This window comes from Trachemys scripta, chromosome 3 (assembly GCF_013100865.1).
Source record: "Trachemys scripta elegans isolate TJP31775 chromosome 3, CAS_Tse_1.0, whole genome shotgun sequence".
Lineage (NCBI taxonomy): Eukaryota > Metazoa > Chordata > Testudines > Emydidae > Trachemys > Trachemys scripta.
In genome coordinates, this window is record NC_048300.1 from 112,574,865 (window position 1) to 112,598,398 (window position 23,534).

At 39.9% G+C, this 23,534-nt stretch overlaps 1 protein-coding gene across 1 annotated transcript in view; it reads left to right on the plus strand.

Moving 5' to 3' along the window:
• TRDN (triadin) overlaps window positions 1-15,209 on the plus strand; it is a gene marked incomplete in the record, with an annotated part of 278,678 nt that extends 263,469 nt beyond the window's left edge. Inside the window, 3 exon segments of the mRNA XM_034765753.1 lie at window positions 373-402; window positions 12,605-12,643; window positions 13,885-15,209. Coding sequence (XP_034621644.1) covers window positions 373-402; window positions 12,605-12,643; window positions 13,885-14,030 — 215 coding nt within the window.
• Between the last annotated feature and the right edge of the window lie 8,325 nt (window positions 15,210-23,534).

Sequence of the window (23,534 nt, forward strand, 5' to 3'; positions counted from 1 at the left end):
GCTGCCCAGTCGAAGTTGCATCTCAGAGAAAACTTAAATTATCACTAAGCATGATAGAAAAATCCTTTATACAAACAAATTATACTACCATCTCTATTGAAGGAAGCATTTTTCAAATAGATTTATTCTTTGATCCTACAGTGGTAGATTGCAGTAATTTCTCAGATGTTTTCCTGTATAAAAAGGATTATCCAATCACATTATCACCAGAAGATATTAGAGGGCACATTGCAATCACCACTTGAAAAACTCAGCAATTCCAGCAGATGAATTCATTATGAGTCTGTATTAACATGTAGAGATTGACAGTTACTATTAAGTTATTTTATTGTCTTGCATTTAGTGTCTACATGTCATATTTTTCCCTTACAGAGAAGATTTCTAAAGCTGCAAAAACAGCAAGTAAGTTCTATTTAGTGTTATAGCCATTTGTGAGACTGCCTTTGATGTTCAGGTGACATATACTTGTCAATGCTGAAGCAGATAAGATTTTTCAAAAGTTATTTATTCTGACACACTGGCAACGAATGAGTCTTTTTTCCTCCCCTGAAACCATTAGAGGATTGGGAGGGATGTTACATACTTTATTAAATTTACACAGAGACGAGGTAACTGCCATAAAAGAAAACTTAAACTAGCTGAGAGAGGGACACAAACCCCAGGATAAATAGCTCTCAACTGTGAAAATTCAACTACTGAAAATTCAGTGTTACATCTTCCACTCTCTTTCTTACCTATTGTATGTCAGACTGTTTGCATATTGAAAATTTGCGGTGAATTTCGTATCCTGGCAATAGTTTCTTCTCACAGCTCCACCCCTTTTTTATTTAAAAATATCAGTTGTTGGGGTCAAACGTCTGAATCTGGTAACTTGATTGGGACTTGATTATAGTTCATTGAAGGTTAGCAAAAATATTGAGGAGACCGCCTCAGTAATAGTTGAGACTCACAGAGAAATGATAAACTCAAAAAAATGTATATTAAAGTTTCCTTAGTTGTTTTTTTCTCACCAAAATTCATCATTTAATCACTAATATTATTTTTCACTTCTTGGACCTTGAGAGTTCACACCATTTCCTAAAAAGTAATGGAATGAGCTCATACTCTGAGGTATGTCATGGGTTTTATACTTAAGATCTGTATCACCCATATAACATATCTGACTGAATCTTTGGCTGTTTTAATATTTAGTACTTCATCTGACCTGTGAATACCAGTAACTTTGTGTTAGTAATTCCATTTTTCTGAGATTATCCACTATGAAACCATCTTGAGAAACTAGCAATCTCTGTGAGATATGTAGATGAAATGAAAGATTTAGGGCCAGATTCAAAGCTCATTGAAGCCACTAGAAAGTCTCCCACTTCAGTGAGTTTGGATTAGACTCAAAATGAACACACATACCAAAGATTAAAAACAAAAGGTCAATGCCTGGTTTAATTATAAGGAAATTGATAGGCTGTCTCTATAGTACCATCATAATCTATTATAAGCTACACACTTAATATCTCAATACATGGAACTTGTTCTACCCTTTTGAAACATGTAAATCCCTGTGAAGACTGTGGAAGTTTAGTACAAATACAGCGGACACTATGTAGACCTTGTGAATGGGCTGGATCCTTTACAAGTGCACACGTATACTGCGTTCTTGCCCAAACTACCACCCCTTTCTGGGGGGTTGGCTTTATTGGTAACTAGAGCCGTGCAAATAACTGTCAGTCAACAACAACAACAACAACAACAAAAATCAGTTCCAAAAAACTAGGGGGTGAGGTGGGGAGGACTGGTTTGATTTGAATTGAAACGGAGTTCTTTTTGACATTTTGGTGAACTGAAAAAAGTTGGGGGAAAATTGTTTCAGGGTGAACTAAATGCTTTGTTCAACCTGAAATGAAATGTTTTGTGTTGGGTATTTTGACCTTTTTTAATAAAAGCAAGAGGAATGAAAGGCTAGATTCACAAAACTGAGGAGTCCTTATTATACCAAATAGCCCAACTATTAGGGCACTCCCCATGAGATGCCCAGGTTAAGAGCTATTCTAGAATAGCAGACTCTAAGGGTATGTCTACACTGCAATTAAAAACCCACTCCAACCCAAATATCTACACTACAGTTAAATAGCTCTTTAGCCTGAGCCATGCAATCCCAAATCAGCCAGCCAGTCACAGGTTTTCAGTTGAAGTCTAGACATACTCTGTGAGCCAGTATATAAATGCAGAGCTCTTCTGTTGATTCACCCTAGACTGTGCTAAACCCCTATGTTAAACTTCAGGGTGGTCACTGCAGAGTTGTGCAGGCAGATTGGTGTAAGAACATAAGAATGGCCATACTAGGTCAGACCAAAGGTCCATCTAGCCCAGTATCCTGTCTATCGACAGTGGCCAATGCCAGGTGCCCCAGAGGGAATGAACAGAACAGGTAATCAAGTGATCCATCCCGTTGCCCATTCCCAGCTTCTGGCAAACAGAGGCCAGGGACACTATCCCTGCCCATCCTGGCTAATAGCCATTGATGGACCTATCCTCCATGAATTTATCTAGTTCTTTTTGAACCCTGTTATAGTGTAATTAGCTCCAACTGCAATGAGGCCCAGGTTTGAATCCCCTCTTTGGAAGCAGGGTCTTGAACCCAAGTCTCCCATTTTCCAGTTGAGTGCTCTAACCACTAGGCTATTGGCTATTCTAAGGTAGGGCTCTCTCAAACTCTTGTGCTAATGCTTTTACACTTTGCATAAATCTTTAAATAGTAATTGAAGCCAAGATGAAACACAGGTGTTCCCCTTCCCAGGGGCGTGCCATGACTATTAGTTATTTCCACTCTTTCCCTCAAGCCCAATGACTATTCAAGTATTTTGCCTCAACAGGAGAGATTCATTGACACTCACTATAGAATAGCCAATTGTCTTGTGGTTATGGCATTCATCGGGGGTAGGGGCAGCCTGACTTCAAGTCCCTGATATATGGTAGGTATTCAAACCTGGGTCTCCTACATCCTAGGTGAGTGTCCTTACCATGGAGCTACTAGGCAGAAAGTCCTCATCTTCCTCTGTCTTGTGAATAGCTCCTGAATCCCCTTGTAACTCTAGCCAGAACAATTGAAATATTTCATTTTGATAATGTCCAAATGATTCAGTCTGATATTTCTGAAGTTTTTTTCCCTTTTTCATTTTACCCAAAACAATTCACTGAAATTGACAAATTCACTAAATGTTTCCATCAACCTAATCAACATATTTCATCCAAAACCAACCAACCAAACAAATCAGCTAAAAATTTTCACTCGGATCTACTGGTAAAACAAAAGCAATAACACAGCATCAACCACACCCTCAGCTTGGTTGTTCCTAGAGTTCTCTTAAGGATCTTCTCTCTCCTAGCTTCATAGTTCCTTCTGTCCCAAAAAGGTACTCCCACCCTGCTTTATATCATGGTTGGAATTAATTGAACCAGTCTGTCAGCACAACTCAGTAGTGACCACTTGGAATTTTAACATAGGGTTTTAGCATAGCCTAGGGTGAGTCACCAGAAGACTTACTGTACTCCTCTACAGGATCTCAGAGTCTGCTATTCTGTAATAGCTCTTACACCTTACTTGTTCAATCCTCCAGTCATGAAAGTTCATATTAGTTACTTCCTTTAATTATTAGTTTATTCAGATTATTTTGCAATACCTACACAGTACCACTGCTGCGAATGTGCTTTACAAAGCACGTGCTTAGACCCTGCTCCACAGTGTTTAATTCAAGATAAATCATAAGGAGGGGAGCAGGCAGTTGAAGTTTATCAGCAATGGAAGCCTGTGTTAAAGGCATATGGCCTGATAATCCGAAGTCCTGAATCTTGTATAGTCATTTACACTACTGCAAAATGAATGTGAAATGGGTATAAAATGCTAGTGAATGAGAGTGAATGCAATAGAAAATTAGGCCCATGGGTAGAGATCTGAAGGAGGAGAAAGAGAGGTCATTTGGAAGGAGAGGGTTTTCCAAGCATATAACACAGCATGAAAAAAAGTAAAGTTGAGAGGGGGACAAAGGTTGTTTTCAATGATATATTCATACTAGTGATGTTACTAAGCATTACTTAGAATGTTAAATATAAAAATTAATGTCTCTCCACATTTACTATAACTCTAGGGATAAACTGATCAGTTTTATAACTAAACATTGTATGCAAGTCATAGATTTAATGCGGCACAGAGAATCTGAATAGACTTATTTAACATGCAGTTTTAGAGCCAATAATGAGATTCTGATTTGCCTAACTTTGCAGAAAGAATTTGAATAGTTGTGTTATTTATGCCTATTGGACAGTGAATTAATTTCCCCCCCTTTATAACTAGGTCAAAAATATTTCTCAGAAACAAAACTGATTGGCTGTATGTATTTAATAAATATGCAGAATTTGTAGCAGATCAGAAGATAAAAATCAAAGTAACTATTTAAAAATATCTCTAGAGTTGAATGCTTCTGCTACAAAAGCAAACAATAACAAGTGTCTTCATGTTCTTTATTACACAGTTAGTTCTTACCCCTTTGTTTGGCTGATTAATCTTCTTAAATCACATTGCTCAATAAAAGGGAAGAAAAGTATAATGCATGCATTGTGACATTGCTATGATGCACCTGCTGGAAAAGACACTGTGTATAAAATGTTGTTCTCCTCCAACAGATTTCTAGCCACATAAATTAATGCCAGAGATTACTTATCTTTCCTTCAGGTGAATGTCCATGAGAACAATCCCTCTGCCATCCCTGAAATGTAACTCTTCCAGTGTTTTATTCCATCTCATCTAATAACATAACTTGTTTGGAGGCCAGAATGACAATCTGAAAAAATTCTTATCATAGATCTTGTGTCTCTAAAAATTCATAAAAACTTACATAGACCCAGTGAAGCAGGACCGATCTTATGTTTCCAAAGTTCTGATTAGTGGAAGTTGAACCCATTGGAGCCATTTCAGTTACATCATGCAGCCCAAGTCAATGGGACCAGCTCTGTTCCAGTAATGACCACAAACAGTATTGGAGGTAGTGTAGACTATTTTTAAATTATTTAAATTAGACTTTACAGTACTTATCCCACTATTCCTATTGTTGGAATTCTACAGTGAGAACCGAGGGTGGGGATGGCATTTTAATTCAGTCTCTTCTTTCCTTATAAGAAGTTCCTTTTTGAAACTACCAGGTCTTATCCTTGGCATAATTCCAGCACTGTTTCTTAAACTTACCTATACCTTCAAAGAGAAGTGGTGTTATTGTGGGAGGAGTAATTCACCTGCATTAGAAAGTTAAAAGTGTAGGGTTTTGTTTTACACTGGTCAACAATATATATGGTATTAACTTCCATTTAGTTGATATCTATTACTGTCACCTTGATGGGATATTTACTGTTTGATTTTCATGTTGCAAAAAAAAAAATTTAATCGTTCAGTGTAGCTTTTCAGAAAAGATGATGTTAATATAAAACATTAGCTGATCATGCTGGTCCTAGGAATCAGTCTGCAGAGACCTGTCACGTCAACATGTCTAAAGTACATGATCAGTGCACAGCTTGTGCTATCAAATCATTATAGCTCTTCTTGTGGGGAACGAATACTAATGAAATCAACAGCACTGCAAGACTGCCACAGTTAATGGAAAAACTCCCACTGACTTCCAAGGGGTTTGGTTTGGGACCTAAATTTACTTCTGTTCTGTGGGGAAATAATTCCATGAATGAGTTAACTAATTTATTCTTTGGTTTCACAAATGAAACGTGTCTGATGGCAGTGTGCTGCCACTCTTGAAGAAGCTTTTTGCAAGTTTGATGTTAGCAATCGTACTGTAGCACTGTTTCAGACTGTGTACTCTGATAATTTGTATGCTTTGTTGAAAGGTGTCTATTTTCATCAGTTAGGTGTTGCATTATTATGTCTTGCATGGTTTATTATCTAACAGGAAGAAATGTTTAATTAGTTTGGGGGGAGTGTTGCACTTTTGGTTCATTCACACACATGGTAGCTGTCTGGCTGATTATAAGAGATTGTAGGATGAAATACAGTGCATTTCTCTACACATGCATCCTCTGAGTTAAACCTTCATATGAAATGGTTCCAGAGCCAGTTAGCAAGCTGCAGAATTTTTTAGTCCCCAGCACAACATTTTAGATACTACATGTCATGTTCAGCATTATGGCTGCTAATCAATTAGGGATTCCCCTCTCTGTGGTGACATAAGATCTGCAGATGTAAAAAATGTATTTGCTCTCAGTTTAAATTGCTTTCTACAGTTCATAATAATACAGTATTAATTATAAATAACTGTTATATATTTTTAAATTACAATAGTTATAAATACATTATGAAAGCATTCTCAAACCAAGCCTTCAATTTTGCTCCCTCAATCAACTAGAGGTATCTGTGGTAGAATTTAGATTTTAATTACCAAATTTGTGGATGCGATTTGTAGACAGACATTTTGGGCCAGATCCTAGCCCTCTTTTTATCTGGACATGGTGAACTCTGTGGGAACCAAGGGGAAAGGTGACTGTAAGCCTCCATTAAGGCTCCCTGATTCTCATGCCACAAGGTACCAGGCTGGGTCTGAGGACCAATTTAGAGCAGCATGAGGGCTGCTCTAAATTACAGCACTACTAAGGGCTCCATGGGGTCCAAACTGCATCTGTGGATTGATGCAGTATAGGGTCATCCTGTCTGTCTCTCTCTTGTGGCTACACTACCTATGCCAACAGCAATAGGGGGTGATGAAGGAGCTTTTTCCTACTGGGACAATACCAGGGTAATCCCACCATGATTGGCTAAAGCAGCTTTACAACTAGAATCTTCCAGCCAGTGCATCACAGAACTTCTACATCTCATTGGTGGATCTGGCTCGTAATCTTATTGGCTGAGCTGGATTCTCATATCACTTTCTTTGATGTCCACCTAGCACTTGCTGCAGTGCAGCTTTAGTAAAGAGTAATTAGTTGATTTTTGCAGTCTCCAGCCATCGGTGCTGTTAGAATTAATATCCCATTGAACATCTCCTTTGCTCTTTAAACACAGCAGCTGTTGGCAAAGAACATTGCCTTTGTCCTAATTAAACTGACAGCCCCTTTTGAAGCACTTGTTTCTTGTAAACTCAAGTACAGTGTTACTGGGAGTTACATGTATATGAGTGTATGTGTATGTGCTGGTAAATCTGCCTTCAGGCTTTGCTGATTGATCTGCTTTACATCATTTTTTGGAGATTAAAAAAGTGGTTGTCCCTTTTAAATTCCTGGCCCAGGTGTACTTTATTGATAACTGTACTGCTAGTATTTTGTTGTCCCAACCTTACTCAAACTCCAAAGTTTATTTCTTCAGCTCAATCTAGAAATTATATGAGGTGAGCTAGGACTGCAAACCTTTTAAATTCTTAAGAATGCTAAAACTTGTGTCTTTTGCTACCAGAACATGATATTTGAGAAGACTTTGTTGAAATGGTTGTCTCCACCATGATTTTTTTTTTTTGCCAAATGCTCATATTTCTTCCTTCTTTCGGTGGTGACTTTGAACAGTGTTTGTTGCCAGCCTTGAGATTTATATATATAAATAAATAAATAAATAAATAAATAAATGGAGACATCCTATCTCCCAGAACTAGAAGGGACCTTGAAAGGTCATTGAGTCCACTCCCCTGACTTCACTAGCAGGACCAAGTACTGATTTTGCCTGAGATCCCTAAGTGGCCCTCTCAAGTATTGAACTCCCAACTCTGGGTTTAGCAGGCCAATGCTCAAACCACTGAGCTATCCTTCCCCCCTACTTATAAGTCTCAACATTTATAGGGCAAGCATTCAGGGTTTTTTTTACATATGCCAATCAAACCCTATTGCATAAACCTCACTTGTGTAAAGATTCCAAATGTGACCTGCTTTGAGACTTTCCTTCCTTTTCTTGTATAGCTTGAAGGACAGTGCTGTACTTTTGCCATATATTCCATTAGATGCTTTTCTAGCCTATAATTTTGTTTTATTTTCAGTGTTGATGTAGCCACATGGATCCCAGGATATTAGAGGGACAAAGTGGTGAGGTAATGTCTTTTATTGGACCAACTTCTGTGGGTTAAAGTTTTCAGTTTACACATATCTTCTTCAGGTGTCTGTATAAGTTAAAAACTCTTTCACCCGCAGAAGTTGGTCCAATAAAATATATAACCTCACCCACTTTGTCTCACTCTTCTATTTATCATTTTTATTTTGGGTGTGGATTTTTCTCTGTATGGTGCTCTCCAGAGTGTTGCCTGGTCTTCATAGCTGTAAATTGCTAAGTTGAAGAAGAACTCAAGATGTGAAAGCTAAAATACAATCTGTATGCTGCTATGTTACATGTGGTCCAACAGAATTATGCAACAGAGAGCTAGCTCAGAATTGTGGGACTTGGTAATTGGCTCTTGGAGTCATAGGCATAAAAACACTGCACCTGATATTGAGGTTCTGTGAAGATTTGAGAGAGCTTCAGTGAATGGTAATTTTATGGGTCCCGCCCACCTGCTCATCTCTCACCTCCTATATTGATGAATAAGGCTTGTAGTTGTCGTCTTGGTTCCATTCCATTTTTCCTCCGTTGCTACCTTCAAATTCTCATGTCACAGTGAAATTCCCTTGAGTAGAGGGTCATAGACTCTAGTTCCCTCCACAGACCATTATTGTTGTCTTGGAATTGACCAGAGTGGGTACCAAACACTGACACAAGTTACTTGCCCCCCTCAGAAGAGAATGTACTGCTTCTGCGGTGCTTCAGCCCATGCGGTTTGGAAGAGAGAGTCACTGAACATGAACGTATGATGTGAGCTCTCATACTCCATGTGATAACATTGCCCCTATTCGATCACTAGGCCAGCCCAAATACCAATTTTAATAGCAGTTTTTGATTAAATTATTTAATCTATCTTTATAGTGCATCTACTAAATGGGATATGTGAACTATAGTACAGTGTTTGCCAAGAGAGAGAGCATATAGGGAAAGTTCCAGCATTAATTGTCATATAGTCCTGTTACAAGGCATCAGTTTATTTTCAGGATGTGCATTCAGGTACAGCCTGCATTTTCTTTTATTGTGTAGCCAAGACAGAAAATGAGATGTGGAAGAAATATCCTCGTGAGGGCTAGTTTTTCTGCTGCTGTCTCTGATACAACATTATAGTGATGAAAAATGTCATTTTAGAGTGGATGCATGAACTGATTTGGAAAGCTTCTGACCTTTCCTGCTGATGTGTGTGATGTTCCCCCACCCCCATTAAAGCATGTTGGTTGTTTCCTGGAGGCCAGACTGAGATTGTTTTTTATGGTATCATTGAGCAATAAGAACTAAGGGGGTGAATGCTCTAAGAAGAGCACTCTTGTTATTGAAGAAAATGGTGAACTCATATGTCAAATGTTATTTTAAAAATTCCATTTTGTTAAATTGAGAAGCCAGTGTCTATATATCTACCGTATGCTGATTTGAAGGGAACAACATTTCTGCTACTGCAGGAGCCCTTAACATTTAGCTTTTGGTATTCAAGATCAAATTTAATTGACAGTTATAAAGCTATCCTTTACGGTTAATACGCACGTGTACACACTTTGGCAGATATATGAGAAAGCAGGTGGTGAAGTTCATGCTGTTCAAAGAGGATTCCTGACCACTTTAGGTATCCACCTCCTACAATGTTTTCTGTGATCAGCCTGTCGTATATTTTCATTGAGGTGTTAGAGAGAGCCCAAATAGGCAAAGTAGCAAAACAGAGGCAAATCTCCCCCCCAACCTCCCCCACTGGGTAGCCAAATCAGTACCTTAGAAGAACCATTAATTTGAACATGCCGTAATTATTTTCTCTGCATGTTTCAGTTTTGATTGTTTAATCAAAATACAGTATTTGCATTCAAAATAAATGGAAAATGATCAGTAAGAAACCAGTGAAATTGTCTCTTCTTCCCTCATATTTCTAATTGCTAACTAATTAGTTGCTTCTAATGCTAAGATTTCTATAATGCTATGCATTTGTGCTTTGTTGAATTGTTTAATGTTATTAGGGAAACCACTTAATGAAATAATTTGGTTCAAACATCAAGGCTCTAGTAACAAAAATTACTAATGATTGTTTCCGTCACACAGTCTAATTTTTTTTTCTGACAAGCCTACCACCATTTCCTCTGAACAAAGCTACTTCTCTTTAATAGAATATATCTCCTACATGACCTGCTTCTCATTCTCATGCAGTGCTCTTATTTGTAAAGAAACGGGACTGGAATCATAGAAAAGTAGGCCTGGAAGGGACCTTGAGAGGTCTAGTCTTTGTATCAAAGCAACAAACATTTCTTTAGTTTAGGATTAGGGATGCTTGTCTTTTCTTCCTGAATCAACCGAAAACTGAATAGACCATGAAGAAAAAATCAGGTTGTTTTATTCCACTGTAATTACACAGCACCTCTCCTGTAGTCCTTACACAGATAAAGCTCTCATTCCTTACCTGAGTAAGGACTTCAACGGTAGAGCTGTAGAATTAAAGTTCATGGAATCATAGGACTGGAAGGCACCTCGAGAGGTCATCTAGTCCTGTCCCGTGCACTCGTGGCAGGACTAAGTATTATCTAGGTGTGACGGTGCGAGACCCTGCAGCACCTCCTGCTGGTCGTCTCAGGGAATTAGCTCGTCCAGCCTCCGGAGTGCCCTCTGCAGGCCGGTGTCCTGCTGCTGCTGGCCCCCATGTCCCTTCCAGGACCCAGTGCCCCTGTCTTTGGGGTGCTGCCTCCTGGCAATACCCCCACAGTTTCAGGGTCTCCCCATCCAGGGGAACCCCCCCAACCCTCTATCCCCGCCTTGCCTCAGTCATAGGCTACTGACAGTCACCATCTAGCCCTCGCTCACTAGGGCAGACTGCAGTGTAACAGTCACTCATCATAGGCAAGGGGGGTTTGGACCTGCTGCCTCTGCCTACCCATGGGCTGCCCCCTGCAACCCTAGTACCTAATTGACTTTCCACTAGGCCGCAGCCTGGGGGGTTTCCAGGCCGGAGCTCCCCAGCTCCCTTGGCCTTCCCCCAGCCCTGCTTCAGTCCAGGTACCGTCTCTCAGCTCCCTGCAGCCAGGTCCCTCCCTCTCAAAGCTAGAGAGAGTCTCTGCCAGCTCCTGGCCCACTGCCCTCTTATAAGGGCCAACTCAGAAGCACAATTCCTCCAGAGATCCTCTCATACTAGTGGGGAAGAGGGTAGTCTGCAGTAGCACTTCACAGGGTGCAGCATGCTCCTCCTTCTATTATAGCCAGCCACTTCTGCTGTCTGTCTGGCATGTGGAGAAAGAAAGGGAGCCCCGGCTCCAACCATTTTCTTGTGAAGGGAGTGTCAGGCATAGAAACTTCTGCTCTCCCTTCCACATGCAGAGGCACAATCTAGGTATGCTTTTTACAGTCACAGAAGAAGGATCTTAACCCACCTAATCTTCTGCATAGCTAGGGAGGAGGGCACTCTAGCCATACCTGACTTAGAGGAACAAGAACTGGTCCTTTATATGCAATGCATTCCTTAACTAGACTAAAATTTGTTGAAGTTTTTTAAACACAATAAATAACAGATCATCTGACCTCTGGTCAAAATATACAACATTTTGAAGTTGAGTAGCATAAACATGCTAACTAAACAGAAGAAACCAACTTAACAAGGAATTCAGGAATAACAGAATCTAGGCCATTGTCATGCTGTATGATACTATTTGATTCAGAATGATTCTAAATATGTGACAGTTCTTCCAAGCAATTTAAGATTTTTACCACTTTTTTTTTCAGCTGCTACTTTCCATGTTTAGCACCAAGATACACCCTATATAACCTCTTCCTAAAGGCCAGATTATCTAAATGTCCCCCCCACTCCCCAAAAATTTTGTGGCTACTAACAGTAGCTTGTAAATCAGACTTTTAAGTGAAATGACCTTATAAATCAGAAGAGCTGATGATTATGGAATGATCAGGTTTAGTATAACTTTACCAGAAAATTCTGTCATATTTTCTCTGCTCCTATAAGAGCTTTGCTTAAAATGACTCTTATCATAGACTGGGGTGGCCAAACGTCCTGACCCTCTGAGCCACGTAGGACAATATTCAGAAGTTCGAGAGCCGGGGCACGCCTGGTGGGGTCTGGGGCTTCTGCCCCGTGAGAGGCACCTGCTGGAGCTCAGGGCTTCAGTCCCATGCCTGCTGAAGCCCTGAGACCCCCTTTCCTGCTGGCAGAAGTCCCTACCCCACCATCCTGCTGCAAGGCAGAAGTCCTGAGCTACCCACCAAGTGTGGTAGATGGAGAATGGGGCGGGGTGCATGGGAGACTCTGAGCTGCACTTTAACTGTTTACCTGTAAAAGAGCCGCATTCGACTCACGAGCCACTGTTTGGCCACCACTGGGATAGACCAGGCTTGCACCTGGAAACATGCGCAATGCAAGAGAGTTAAAATTCCAGTATTTCTAGCATGTTGGGTACTTTGTCCCTTTAAATATCTTTAAATATAATATTTATTTGCAACTAGCAAGTGCATGCCACCCTTGTTGCCTGCTTGGTAAAACAAAAAGAACCAGCTATTGACTTACTTTCTTATTTTTATATCCATTAGAAGAATATGCAGAAATAATTTCCATTAAAAAAGACAAAGGTGAGTTTGTAATTGGTGACTTCCTTGCTGTAAATTATTTTTCTTTATAACAATCAGCGTCAACTGGATATTTTGTTAGATAGGCCATCTAGTCATTTTCAGAAGCATCAAATGTATCTAGCACAGTTATGAAGTGTGATATTGAGCTGGACAAAGAACTAACCTTCCTGTGCATCAGGCAAAAAGACCAGAGAGAGAAAAATTGCTTGAGTGAATACACTGGCATTTGTGACAAACCGTGCAGTGCTCCTCCATTTGATGGGATTTGGCAGTCAATAAACAGACCTTGCATCTGAGTTTCTATTACAGGGAAGCCCTGCAGTCTGTTTCATGTTAGACTGAAGAGCTAAACTTTCCTGTATTGAATGAACAGGAAAGAATAAGATATAGGCATCAGAAAATCAATTGCATGAGAACTAATTTCTATCTAGTGCCAGCATTTCTCCTTTCATTTCCCCAAACATGTAATTGTCATTCCATGAAAAACTTTAATTCCAGAGTGCAATTAACATTCAAATGCAGTTACAAAATTCAACCTTCCTGACAAATTAGGCATTTTATCTTTTGACTTTAACTGAAAGACCATATTCTTCTGATCCTTTAAAAGAGCTGAGAGGGTAATGGAAAAAAAGTATGACTATAAAAGGCTGAGTTTCAAGTGGCACAAAGGTAGCAAAAATTCCCTACATATTAAAACCCTGGGAAAAAGATACTTCCATATATGATGCTAAAGTTCTGAAGGAATGATAGGACTGGTCATTTGGAACAATTATTTGCGTATCTCCAACCATGAACAATTGATAGAACTCTTCAGAGCATTCAGAATGGGTCATTGAAATACAGAGTCATGAAATGGATGCTTGGGTTGAAGGGCCTTTAAACACATACAGTGAAGCCATTCCAGGGAACAAATATTAGGACAGCTAGACAGAGTATATCTAAGGGAAATAATAGATTTATGTGGGAATGTTGAATATAATATGGACCACTCTCAGTTATGCTATAAAGGTCTCAGAGTGTTCAGAACATATTGACTTTAGCTAAAAATCCCATTCAGCTTTTCCTCTTGATGACTTAGAGTCTAGTTTCTTACCATGTTACTCCAATTTTATGCCACCGTAACACAGTTAAAGTTAATGGAGGTACACGAGAATTAAACTGGAGCAATACAGTGGTGAGTCAAGCTCACCATCTGGAAACTGTACATATTAACTAATTGTTTGTCTTCTGTGTTTCCCTAGCTCCAGTCCGCTTCTTCCAATGTGTCTTCCTAGATGGATACAATGGATATGGATTACAATTCCCCATTACTCCAGCTCCCAGCCATGAAAAGAGACCTGGTCATTCAAAGACTTCAGGGCGGAAGTCAAAGACACCAGGACAGTAGAGACTCATGTTATCTGTGTATTTTTGAGACTTCGCACTTTATCCCTTCTACTGAGGTCCACAGTAACTACAATGGTACTTGTTACTGTAGAAATGTGATCCAGTAGATCTCATGCACCTGGAAACGTTTTTTACTGTCTGGTGCTGAGGGAAAAGAGGTGGTGGATGAACACTGTTCATCCAAACAATACTAATATTGTTCTTGAGGAAAGGCTGTGGTGTTGAAATAGTGTTTGTCAGATTGTGCAGTTTGTTTGTGCATGTGCATTTTCCTGCCTCTTCTGCTCTTCTTATTTTTCCCCTACCTGTTCTGAATTCAAGTACGTCTATTTTCCATGTAGTAATTTTTAAAGAGCAAAAAATACAAATGCAAGGATTATTTCAATAAGATTATTTTGCAAGATTACCTGGAATCCTAAATCATATCCTGTCAATGTTCAATCAGATCTCTGATATGGAAAAAACCTCAGTAAATCTGAAAATGTGCTCCATGACTGGTGCTATTTTTATGTATAATTGACCAGTTTAGAATGAAGCTCACATCTTACCTTTTAAGCTGCTCAGTATACTATAGAAAGGTTCACTATCCAAACTGTTAATGATGAGTATTTACATTTAAGTTGAAGGCAAGCAATAAAAACTTGCTATATTTGCCCCTTAAGTATATAAAAAATCATAACACCTCATTTTCCCTTTCCTTTTGAGATCTGGGGAAGTGAGCCAAGGTGGGCCTGCCAAAAGAGAGGTGAAGCAAGGAGGTATACTGTGAAGATCTCATGAGTGGGAAAGAAATTCTTTTACTTCCTTTGTCTCTTCTTGGACAAAGTCATTATCAAGTCAGCACAGACTGCGGATAGATCATGCTGGCCAATCATTTGTTAGAAAAAAGTCAGACAGGAAGCTATATCATCAGACACTACTTGTGAAACAAAACCAAATTTTCAAGTAAAAATGCCAACATGATACAATCTTGGAGCAATCAGCAAAAAACAGGATACGTGCAAGAAATCTTGATAGTTAATTTTGCTAGATAAGATGGAAGGCCTCATAAGCTATTATCTGGGCCTCTGTCAAAGTGCACTGTATTGTCAGTTACTTTTAGGATGGGTGCAGCAAGTAAACATGCCAGTCCTCAACCATCTTGTTTATTTCTTCAGATAGTGTGGATTAGCTATGTTAAGGAAAAGGGATGCGCTGGTACTTGACCTACGTGAAGGTGTCTGATTGTAAATCAGTGTTGTGATTGTCTGTACATGTCTAGCAATGTAAATAATAATGCATTTTTGCAAGCTGCTATTTTTCTTCCTTACTATATTTATGAATTTAATCTGTGAACCACACAGCTGTGATCCCAGTTTCATAGTTACCATTTGAAATACCATGAATTTTAACATGATAATTCATGAAATAAATCTGCTCACACCTGTAAATCATATATAGCTTTTTTTTTTTTTTAGTATAGCTCAAGATAACATCACCATAACACTGATGCTTATCTCGATAGGAAGATTGACTTACATAGGTTTCAGATAACTATGTCCCAGAAGGACTCAGGCAATTTATAATGGGATTTGGAGTTTTTTACCTCTAGGTCACTGGGTCAGATTGGTAATGGCTGAAAGTTGTTACTTTCTGATTATGTTCAGTGGCCTATATGAAATGAGTTCTTGGTCTTAGCACACTCTGTGTTATGCATGTACCTGCCTCTCAAAATCTACCATCCCACTAGATGGCCTTGACAGCCATTTAGAAACTCAATTACCATCTTGTGTCTAGGGCTTGTTCTTCCCAATCAGGAAGGGGACACATTGGGGATGTGGTTGTAGAGTGCTCTGACTCTGCAGTAACCAGAGCTGTAAACCTGGAACTCCCGGGGGTCTTTTCAGCAGGACTTCCCCCTCCCCCATAGGGGTCCCCATCCCCTCAATGTGTCTTTTGTGTCTCAACACAAATTGTGTGTATTTCAGTGTGTTGTTACACAGGTTGCTGTCCTATGATTTTCCTACTAAGGCTGACTTAATGAAGGGATTATAACTTTCAGAAGGTCAGCTCATTTAATTCATAGCTTTATCCAATTCAAATGATGAGCACGACATTTAATTTTTTATATATTCACAAGCTGTTGTGGTTTTTTAGCTTTTTTGACACTTAATTTCTCTTTTTGCTCATGATGACTTGGCTGTTTCTCCCATTGCGATTTGATTTGGGAAAGGACATGAATGTTTTTTAAGAGCCCATTCCTCTAGCATTTCAATTAGATATCAGATTGGCTCTGAAGAAGTAAAACATTTGATCTTTGCTTCACTGGACAAGTGATGTAACTCTGACCATAGACAGTCACTTCCTAATCTTGGCCACTAACATGAAAACTACTGGACACTCCTCGGTCAAAATGGCAGTCCTTTTCCTTGGGCCTTCATAAACTGAATTTATCTGAAACCTTAACAATGCATTACTTGAATTGCATGGCTTTACTTAAATCAGACTGAAATGTTATTAAAATGTATGCTTATTCTCATCAGTTTTGGAAAATAAAACATATCTGCCTCTGGCTATTGGATTTTTTTTATGAATCCAAGAATGGGGAAAAGTGATTTGTAAAGATAACTTGGTTCACCCATGTTGTGGGTACACACAAGCCTTCTGAATTCAGGAGAGAGTATCTTTTTGCATGGGGGATATGTTTGAGGGGGATTTTCCTTTTAGAATTATAGAAGATTAGAGTTGGAAGTGACCTCAGGAGGTCATCTAGTCCAAGCCCCTGCTCAAAGCAGGACCAACACCAACTAAATCAGCATCACAAGGCATAGCAAGATGAATTCATTCTACCATACATCACTCCTAGATTCCTAGGTCTACACAAGAATCATACAAATAAATTAAAAGTATTATTAAAATGTTTATATAAAACATATTAAACCACACGCATGTTCTTTCCAGTGACTAGTCAGTAGTCCACACAATGGGCAGTATGGCCTCTTACCAGCAGACAGAGCGAGAGAGACAAGGATAACAAAACTTTGTGACATCTGCCCTTATGAAGGGAACTGTATCAATGCAGCAATCCAGTTGACTAGGTAGAACTTCCTGTGAGGAGGATTTTGTCTATTATTTTCTAGCTTGTCAATATTGTTATTGACCAGATATAATATATATTTTCTGCTACTCTCTTTTTCTTGTCGATAAGATTAGACCTTTATTTTGAGAAGTCTCAGTCCCCAGAGCGCCTGTTGAGGTTACTTGGAGCTGTTGGTGCACAGCATTTCTGAAATCAGGCCATGAGGGATCTCTGTGAGAGCTCCATACAGAGTGGGCTGCTGGTCTGAGTCTCCTGCTCCTCAGGCGTGGTTATTATCCTCAACAAACAGGCCACAAAAATTAGTCCACTTTCAAACTGGTTTAGAGAACTTTTAAAGCAGGCACCTCTGCAGAAGAACAGATTAGATTACAGGTGGTGTTCATGGTTATACACTAGTCCTCTCCAGGGTCTATGAGTCTTTGTTTCCATCCAACAGATTGAGTCTCTGTTGACAGCTCAAAACTAGATAATCACCAATACTTAAAGCTTGTTGTCTGCTCTTCAAGAGCTGGTATATCTGAAGGTTCAGTTCAATACTGAGCAGGCAAGTCCGTCTTATTGTCAGAGCCATATGTCCTGGAGTTTGAAAGCTCAGCTTGTGCCACTGGCCATAATTACAGGCTAGCTATACTCCAAGTGGTGGGCTCTGTGCAGCCTGTACCATTGGTGATCCCCTATGCTCACTTGCACAGGTACCCTTATCCCAACTAGGGCTGCACTCAGCCTTTCTGTCTCCTCCACCAGACCTGAAACTAGAAGTTGCAAAATGATGGGATTACCTTTGGGCACCCCTTTCTCAGGCATGAGATTTTGCTTTTGGGGGGGGGGAAGGTGTGCCATAGGTCATCACCTCTTCCTGCTGAGCAGGATTCTCCCACTGCCACTGACCTCTTGCCTCATTAGGACCTGGAATGAGCAATTGCTTTGGTGGGGGCCATGCAAGTTCCACTGGGGTTAGTTTACCCTATTGCTAATGAAGTATTTTTGTCCACAAATATCACCATGTAGGCTGGCCTTTTTGTCTGTGAAACTCAGCTTGGTTAGATGGTGGCACAAAAAAATGTTATTGTCAAGCAGAGAGTATGATGCTAATCAATTACCTAGACACCAGAGCCAAGAATACCCTCTTTCTCTTTAGTTGCGACCTGACGGGCAGGGTGGGGAGAACTGAGATTAACAGTGTGACCACAGTCATTTGTATATAACCAAGGGAACACAACGGGCAGAGGCATAGTCAGTGAGGCCCCCTGTGTAGTCTTCTAGGACAAAAGCACTCTGGTCACCCCATCGGTAGTGTGAGAGCACTGAAATACAGTGCATAGTGGCTGAATTCTGGTCAGCTCCACCAAAACAATGAAGATGCCACATTTAGAGTTCATCCTAATATTTCAGAAGTGGGGGATGCTGCAAATGATCACTACAGTGAACAAAAATAAAAATGGTTTTCATAGAACCATTTATTCAAGGATCTCAAAGCACTGTACAAATATCACTATCCCTAATTTACATATAGAAGATTCCAGCCTTCTGCTAGGTCTAAGACTATCTAGCAGCAGGAGCTGCTCTACCTTCACCTAGAGTGGTTAGACCTGACACCTGCCTTCCGTGACCTTCTGCCTGAAGAGCAAAGTTCTTAAGGTAATAGAGCTGTCCAAATCCATGGTCAATTTGGTAGCCCTGGGCCTTGGCTCCTGGAACTCCAAAATTCATCTCTTTTCTCAACAAGCATGAATACCCACCCTGGTCACCTGTATTTGCCAGCTTGCCAGTGGCTGGGCATGAGAGAAACTGGTCCCTTGGAGCAGGTGGTAACCACAACATGTGTACACAACACTGTGTACATGCAGAAGTCTATATTCTCTGCTACAAGAGCATTCTTGATTTCAGGGCTTATACAGCAAAAGACAGGTGAGTCTCCTTGGCTTCTTTACTGACTTTTTGCACTTTCTCCAGAATGTCCTGGACAAGGACTGACTGCAAATTTGTTATGGTACCAGATTTAGTTGTTAGCGTTAGGCAAGGAAAGGCTGAACAGTCATTGTATGTCTTAGCAGCGATAACCTGGAAGTAGCCAGAGTCCTTCAGCAGTTAACAAAATTAAGTTGAGGTTCCAGACTTCAGTAGGCAACCCAAACTGTAACCTTGTCATGAGGCTAGCCTGCTAGCTTGCTATATTTTCTGGTCAGATCACTGGTGATCCGTAATAAACTAGCCCTATAAATTCAGGTAAACAGTCCATAGGACCCTTACTTGTTATCCCTCCAAACCCTGGAATAAAGCATCAAATAAGTTTCTAATTTTAAAGGAAACATTCCTGGTGAAATCTCAGCCAGGATCATGATGGAGTTACAGGCCCCTTTTACCAAAGGGGTGGGGGAATTGCAAAAGTGCCAAACTCACTTCAGAGCATAAGTCCCATTGAAAGTCAATGGAACTGGTGCTCCTAATCACTTAGCTACATTTGAAAAATCCCATCCTACATGCTTCTCATATGGCAGCTGTTTGTCACTAGGACAAAGCAGTGAGCAAAAGAGCCCTTTACATCCTTCCAAAGGGGCCTTCCAACTTCAACCCAGCTCAGGAGGTGGTCTGTCTTTTTATCCATTTTCCAGAGGCAAAAAAGAGAAACGATTCCTAAATATGAGAAGCAGATTATTCAGCTATGGGCAAAAAGCCTCCCTTAGCCATCAGAGTTCACTCAAGAGATGCCTCATACCTTGAATTAAATAAGGCAAATATATAACTATCCTTGTACATTTCCTGCCTTCACAACCGGCTTGGTCTGTGGAGGCCTGTGAAGGTCTCTTCCTGGAGAGCCACATCCACATCCCTGCTTATGTCTCAGTGCCTGCCGTATGTTGGTTATTGCACTAGATATTTCTATAGCATTTATCCAGCTAGTGACAGGAGGTTGTATTACCTTCAATCTGGACTGACAAATTATTGGACAGGATTAGCAACAAAGAGAGTGACCTTTCCTGATGTGTGATATAGCTCATTGTTGCAATCCTAAAACTATCTCACAGGTTGTTCCTAATTGGAAGTACATTTGTTCTAGCTATTGTAAGCAAAGTGACATGCAACAGGACAAGAAAAAAAAAAAGAAAAATCCTTTTGAAATCAAACCCCCAAATCGAATAATTGCAGCTGGTGTGGAGGATAAAATGAAACAATTCCATCTGTTTCTTGCTTTTTTAATGGAGAGGCACCACACAATGATGGCCCTGTAGCATTAATCAGGCCAATTAAAAGGAGAACAAAGTAGAGATCTTTACACACCTCTATTTTAAAATATTTATATGGGGTGATGGGCCTATGGAGATGGAACTGCACATTAATTATAGCAGCCTTCTTCCATGCTTTTCCTTTCAGAAGAGGAACAAGGCACGGTAGAAACCCAGTACTCCATGCTGTTATATTAGAGCCAGACTGTAGCATTCAAACAAGAAGCAAACCAACAAAAACAAAAAAACAACCCATCATCAAGCCAAAATTATAAGAGCTTTCTCTCTCTTTCTCTCTCTAACTAGCTTGTCTTGTCAGAGTTGACATAGCCACCCTTTCTTAAAACAATGGATTGTTTTTGGGGGGCAGAGGAGGGAATGATGAGTGATGGATGTGTCTTTCTTTGGCCACTGTGATGAGTCTCGCTTTCCAATGAGAAGGTCTGAATGAGCCATTGCTGCATGAGAGATTTTAAAGCATGTGGTTGTTAACAGTATGTTCTGATGCCATACACACATATATAACCAAAGGTCAGCCAGTGAGAATGATGGTACCCACCTTGGCACAATGAGATATCCAGGAAGTTTGTAAAGCAGAGCAAGGAAACTGTAAAATTGTCATTCAAATTAATTTAGCAGAGTCGTTCTTTTAAACAAAGTAGCAAAATATAGAAATAATTTTAAGGCAGCAGAATTAGAAAAACTCTAAGAAAATGTCTGGGTTTGTTTGTAATGTTAAAAATATTATAGCTTCATGATTAGTACTAACAAATCCTCTTCCTTGTAATTGTCAAGCCTGTTTTTTCAGACTATACCACAGAAGAGGTTAGCCTCTCCTGGGTCCTATCCAGTGTTCATTGGAGTCAGGGGACTTCTATTGACTTCAAGAGGGCATTGGGTCAGGGGTGCTGGAACAATTTGTACAGTGGGGTTGCTGAACCATTGAACCAAACTGTAAACTCTGGATATGATGGGAACCACTTCAAACCAGGGGTGCAGCAGCACCCCTACATCCAGCACCTATGTATTTGGCTCATGTCCTAGATGCACTTTTCTTTTTTAAATTATTATAATTATTATTAAATTATTTCACTAATAATTTTGGGAAGCTGCTATAAAAAGGAGGGGGCGCCAGAGCACCAGAGAGGAATTCTGGGTTTTTTGTTTTGTTTTTTTAACAACTTTGTTCTCAAAGTTAAAATAAAAAGCACTCAGCAAATTAGTGAACATTGACAATGAAGTTACCAAATGCTAAATGTCACAGAAAATTAAATCCTGGTGTGCTTTAGACTTCAGCAAACAATGCCTCTTGGGTACATTTAATTCTGCTTGGAAATGCTGTAAAACCGTGATTTAAGAAAAGCTAGTTAAAGCTGGTTTAGAGCAGGCTATTGGTATCCTGTAGCCTCAATTGGAGAGATGTGATAATAATGCTAAGTCATTGTAATTCAAAATTCAAAATGGAGAGGTCCTATAAAACTGGAGAAGGACTAATGTAGTGCCCATTTTTAAAAAGGGGAGAAAGGAGGAGCTAGGGATCTATAGACCAGTCAGCCTGACTTCAATATGTGGGAAGCTACTAGAGCAATGTATAAAACATTCAATTTGCGAATACCTGGAGGATGAAGAGGTAAATCATTAGCAGCAACATAGATTTCCCAAGAACAAATCATGCCAAACCAGCTTTATTTCCTTCTTTGACAGGGTAACTGGTTTGGGGTAGGGGGGATGAGGTGGACATAATATACCTGGAGTTCAGCAAGGCTTTTGACACAGTCCCACATGACATTCTGATAAGTAAGCTGGAGAAATGTGGGCTTGGCAGAATTACCATTAAGTGGCTACATAATTGGTTAAACAACCGCAAAGAGTAACTATTAATGAAATGCTGTCAGATTGGAGGGAGGTCTCAAGTGGGGTTCCACAGGGATCTGTTCTGGGTCTGGTGTTGTTTAACATCCTTACTAATGACCTAGATGTCGGTATAGAAAACATACTGATCAAGTTTGCAGATGACACAAAACTGGGGATGGTGTGAATACTTTGGAGGATAGAACTAAAATTCAATGGGATCTTGATAACTTGGAGAATTGGGCTATAGACAACAAAATGAAATTCAACAAAGACAAGTGTCAGGTGCTACACTTAGGAAAGAAAAACCAAATGCAAAATGGGGGGAAACTTGCTTGACAGCAGCACTGGTGAGATGGATCTGGCAGTTGTGAACAATGAGACAGCAATGTGATGCTGTTGCAAAAAAAGCAAATGCAATTTTAGGTGGCATGAACAGAAGCATAGCAGGTAAGTCACAGGAAGTGCTACTACTGCTCTACTCAGCGCTGGTTAGGCCTCAGCTGGAGTACTGTGTCCAATTTTGGTCACCAATGTCTAGAAAGGATATAGAGTAACTGGAAAGGATCCAGAGGTGAGCAAAGGGATGGAATGCCAGCTCTATGAGAAAAGGCTGAAGGAACTGGGTATGTTTAGTTTGGAAAAGAGGAGATTAAGGGGGGATATGATAGCAGTCTTCAGCTACTTGAAAAGCTGCCATCAACAATATGGAGAAAAGTTGTTCTCTTTTGTCACAGAGGGCAGGATAAAAGACAATGCATATAAAAGAGCACAGCAGATTTAGATTAAATCTCAGGAAAAACTTCCTGACCATAAGAACAGTAGGACAATGGAACAAACTTCCTCAGGAGGTTGTGGAAGTTCTTTCATTGAAGGTTTTCAAAAGGAGGCTGGATAGAGCCATCTGTCTTGGATTGTTAGACACAACAAATCCTGCATCTTGGCAGGGTGGTTAGACTAGGTGACCCTTGTGGTCCCTTCTAACCCTCTGATTCTATGAAACCTCTTCATTTTCATTTGATTCTTTTCTTCTATAAGAAGAATGTGGGCCAGAGACCTGGAGTATTTTGGAGGAATTGAAAATGTTATTTTGTTAGAAAAACAAGGCTGTCCATGCAAAATGAGTTTAAAAAAAGACAAAAAAACAAAAAACAGACATTTTGGGTCTGATTTGTCCTGACTAGCTACTTTGTATGCAGTCCCAGGGGCATTTGCATAGAGAACAAACTACTCTCTCACTTCATTCATATAGTCATAGTGAATAAGGCCAGAAGGGACCATTAGATGAACTAGCATGATCTCCTATATATCACAAGCCATTAAATTTCAGCCAATTACATCTAGACTGAGC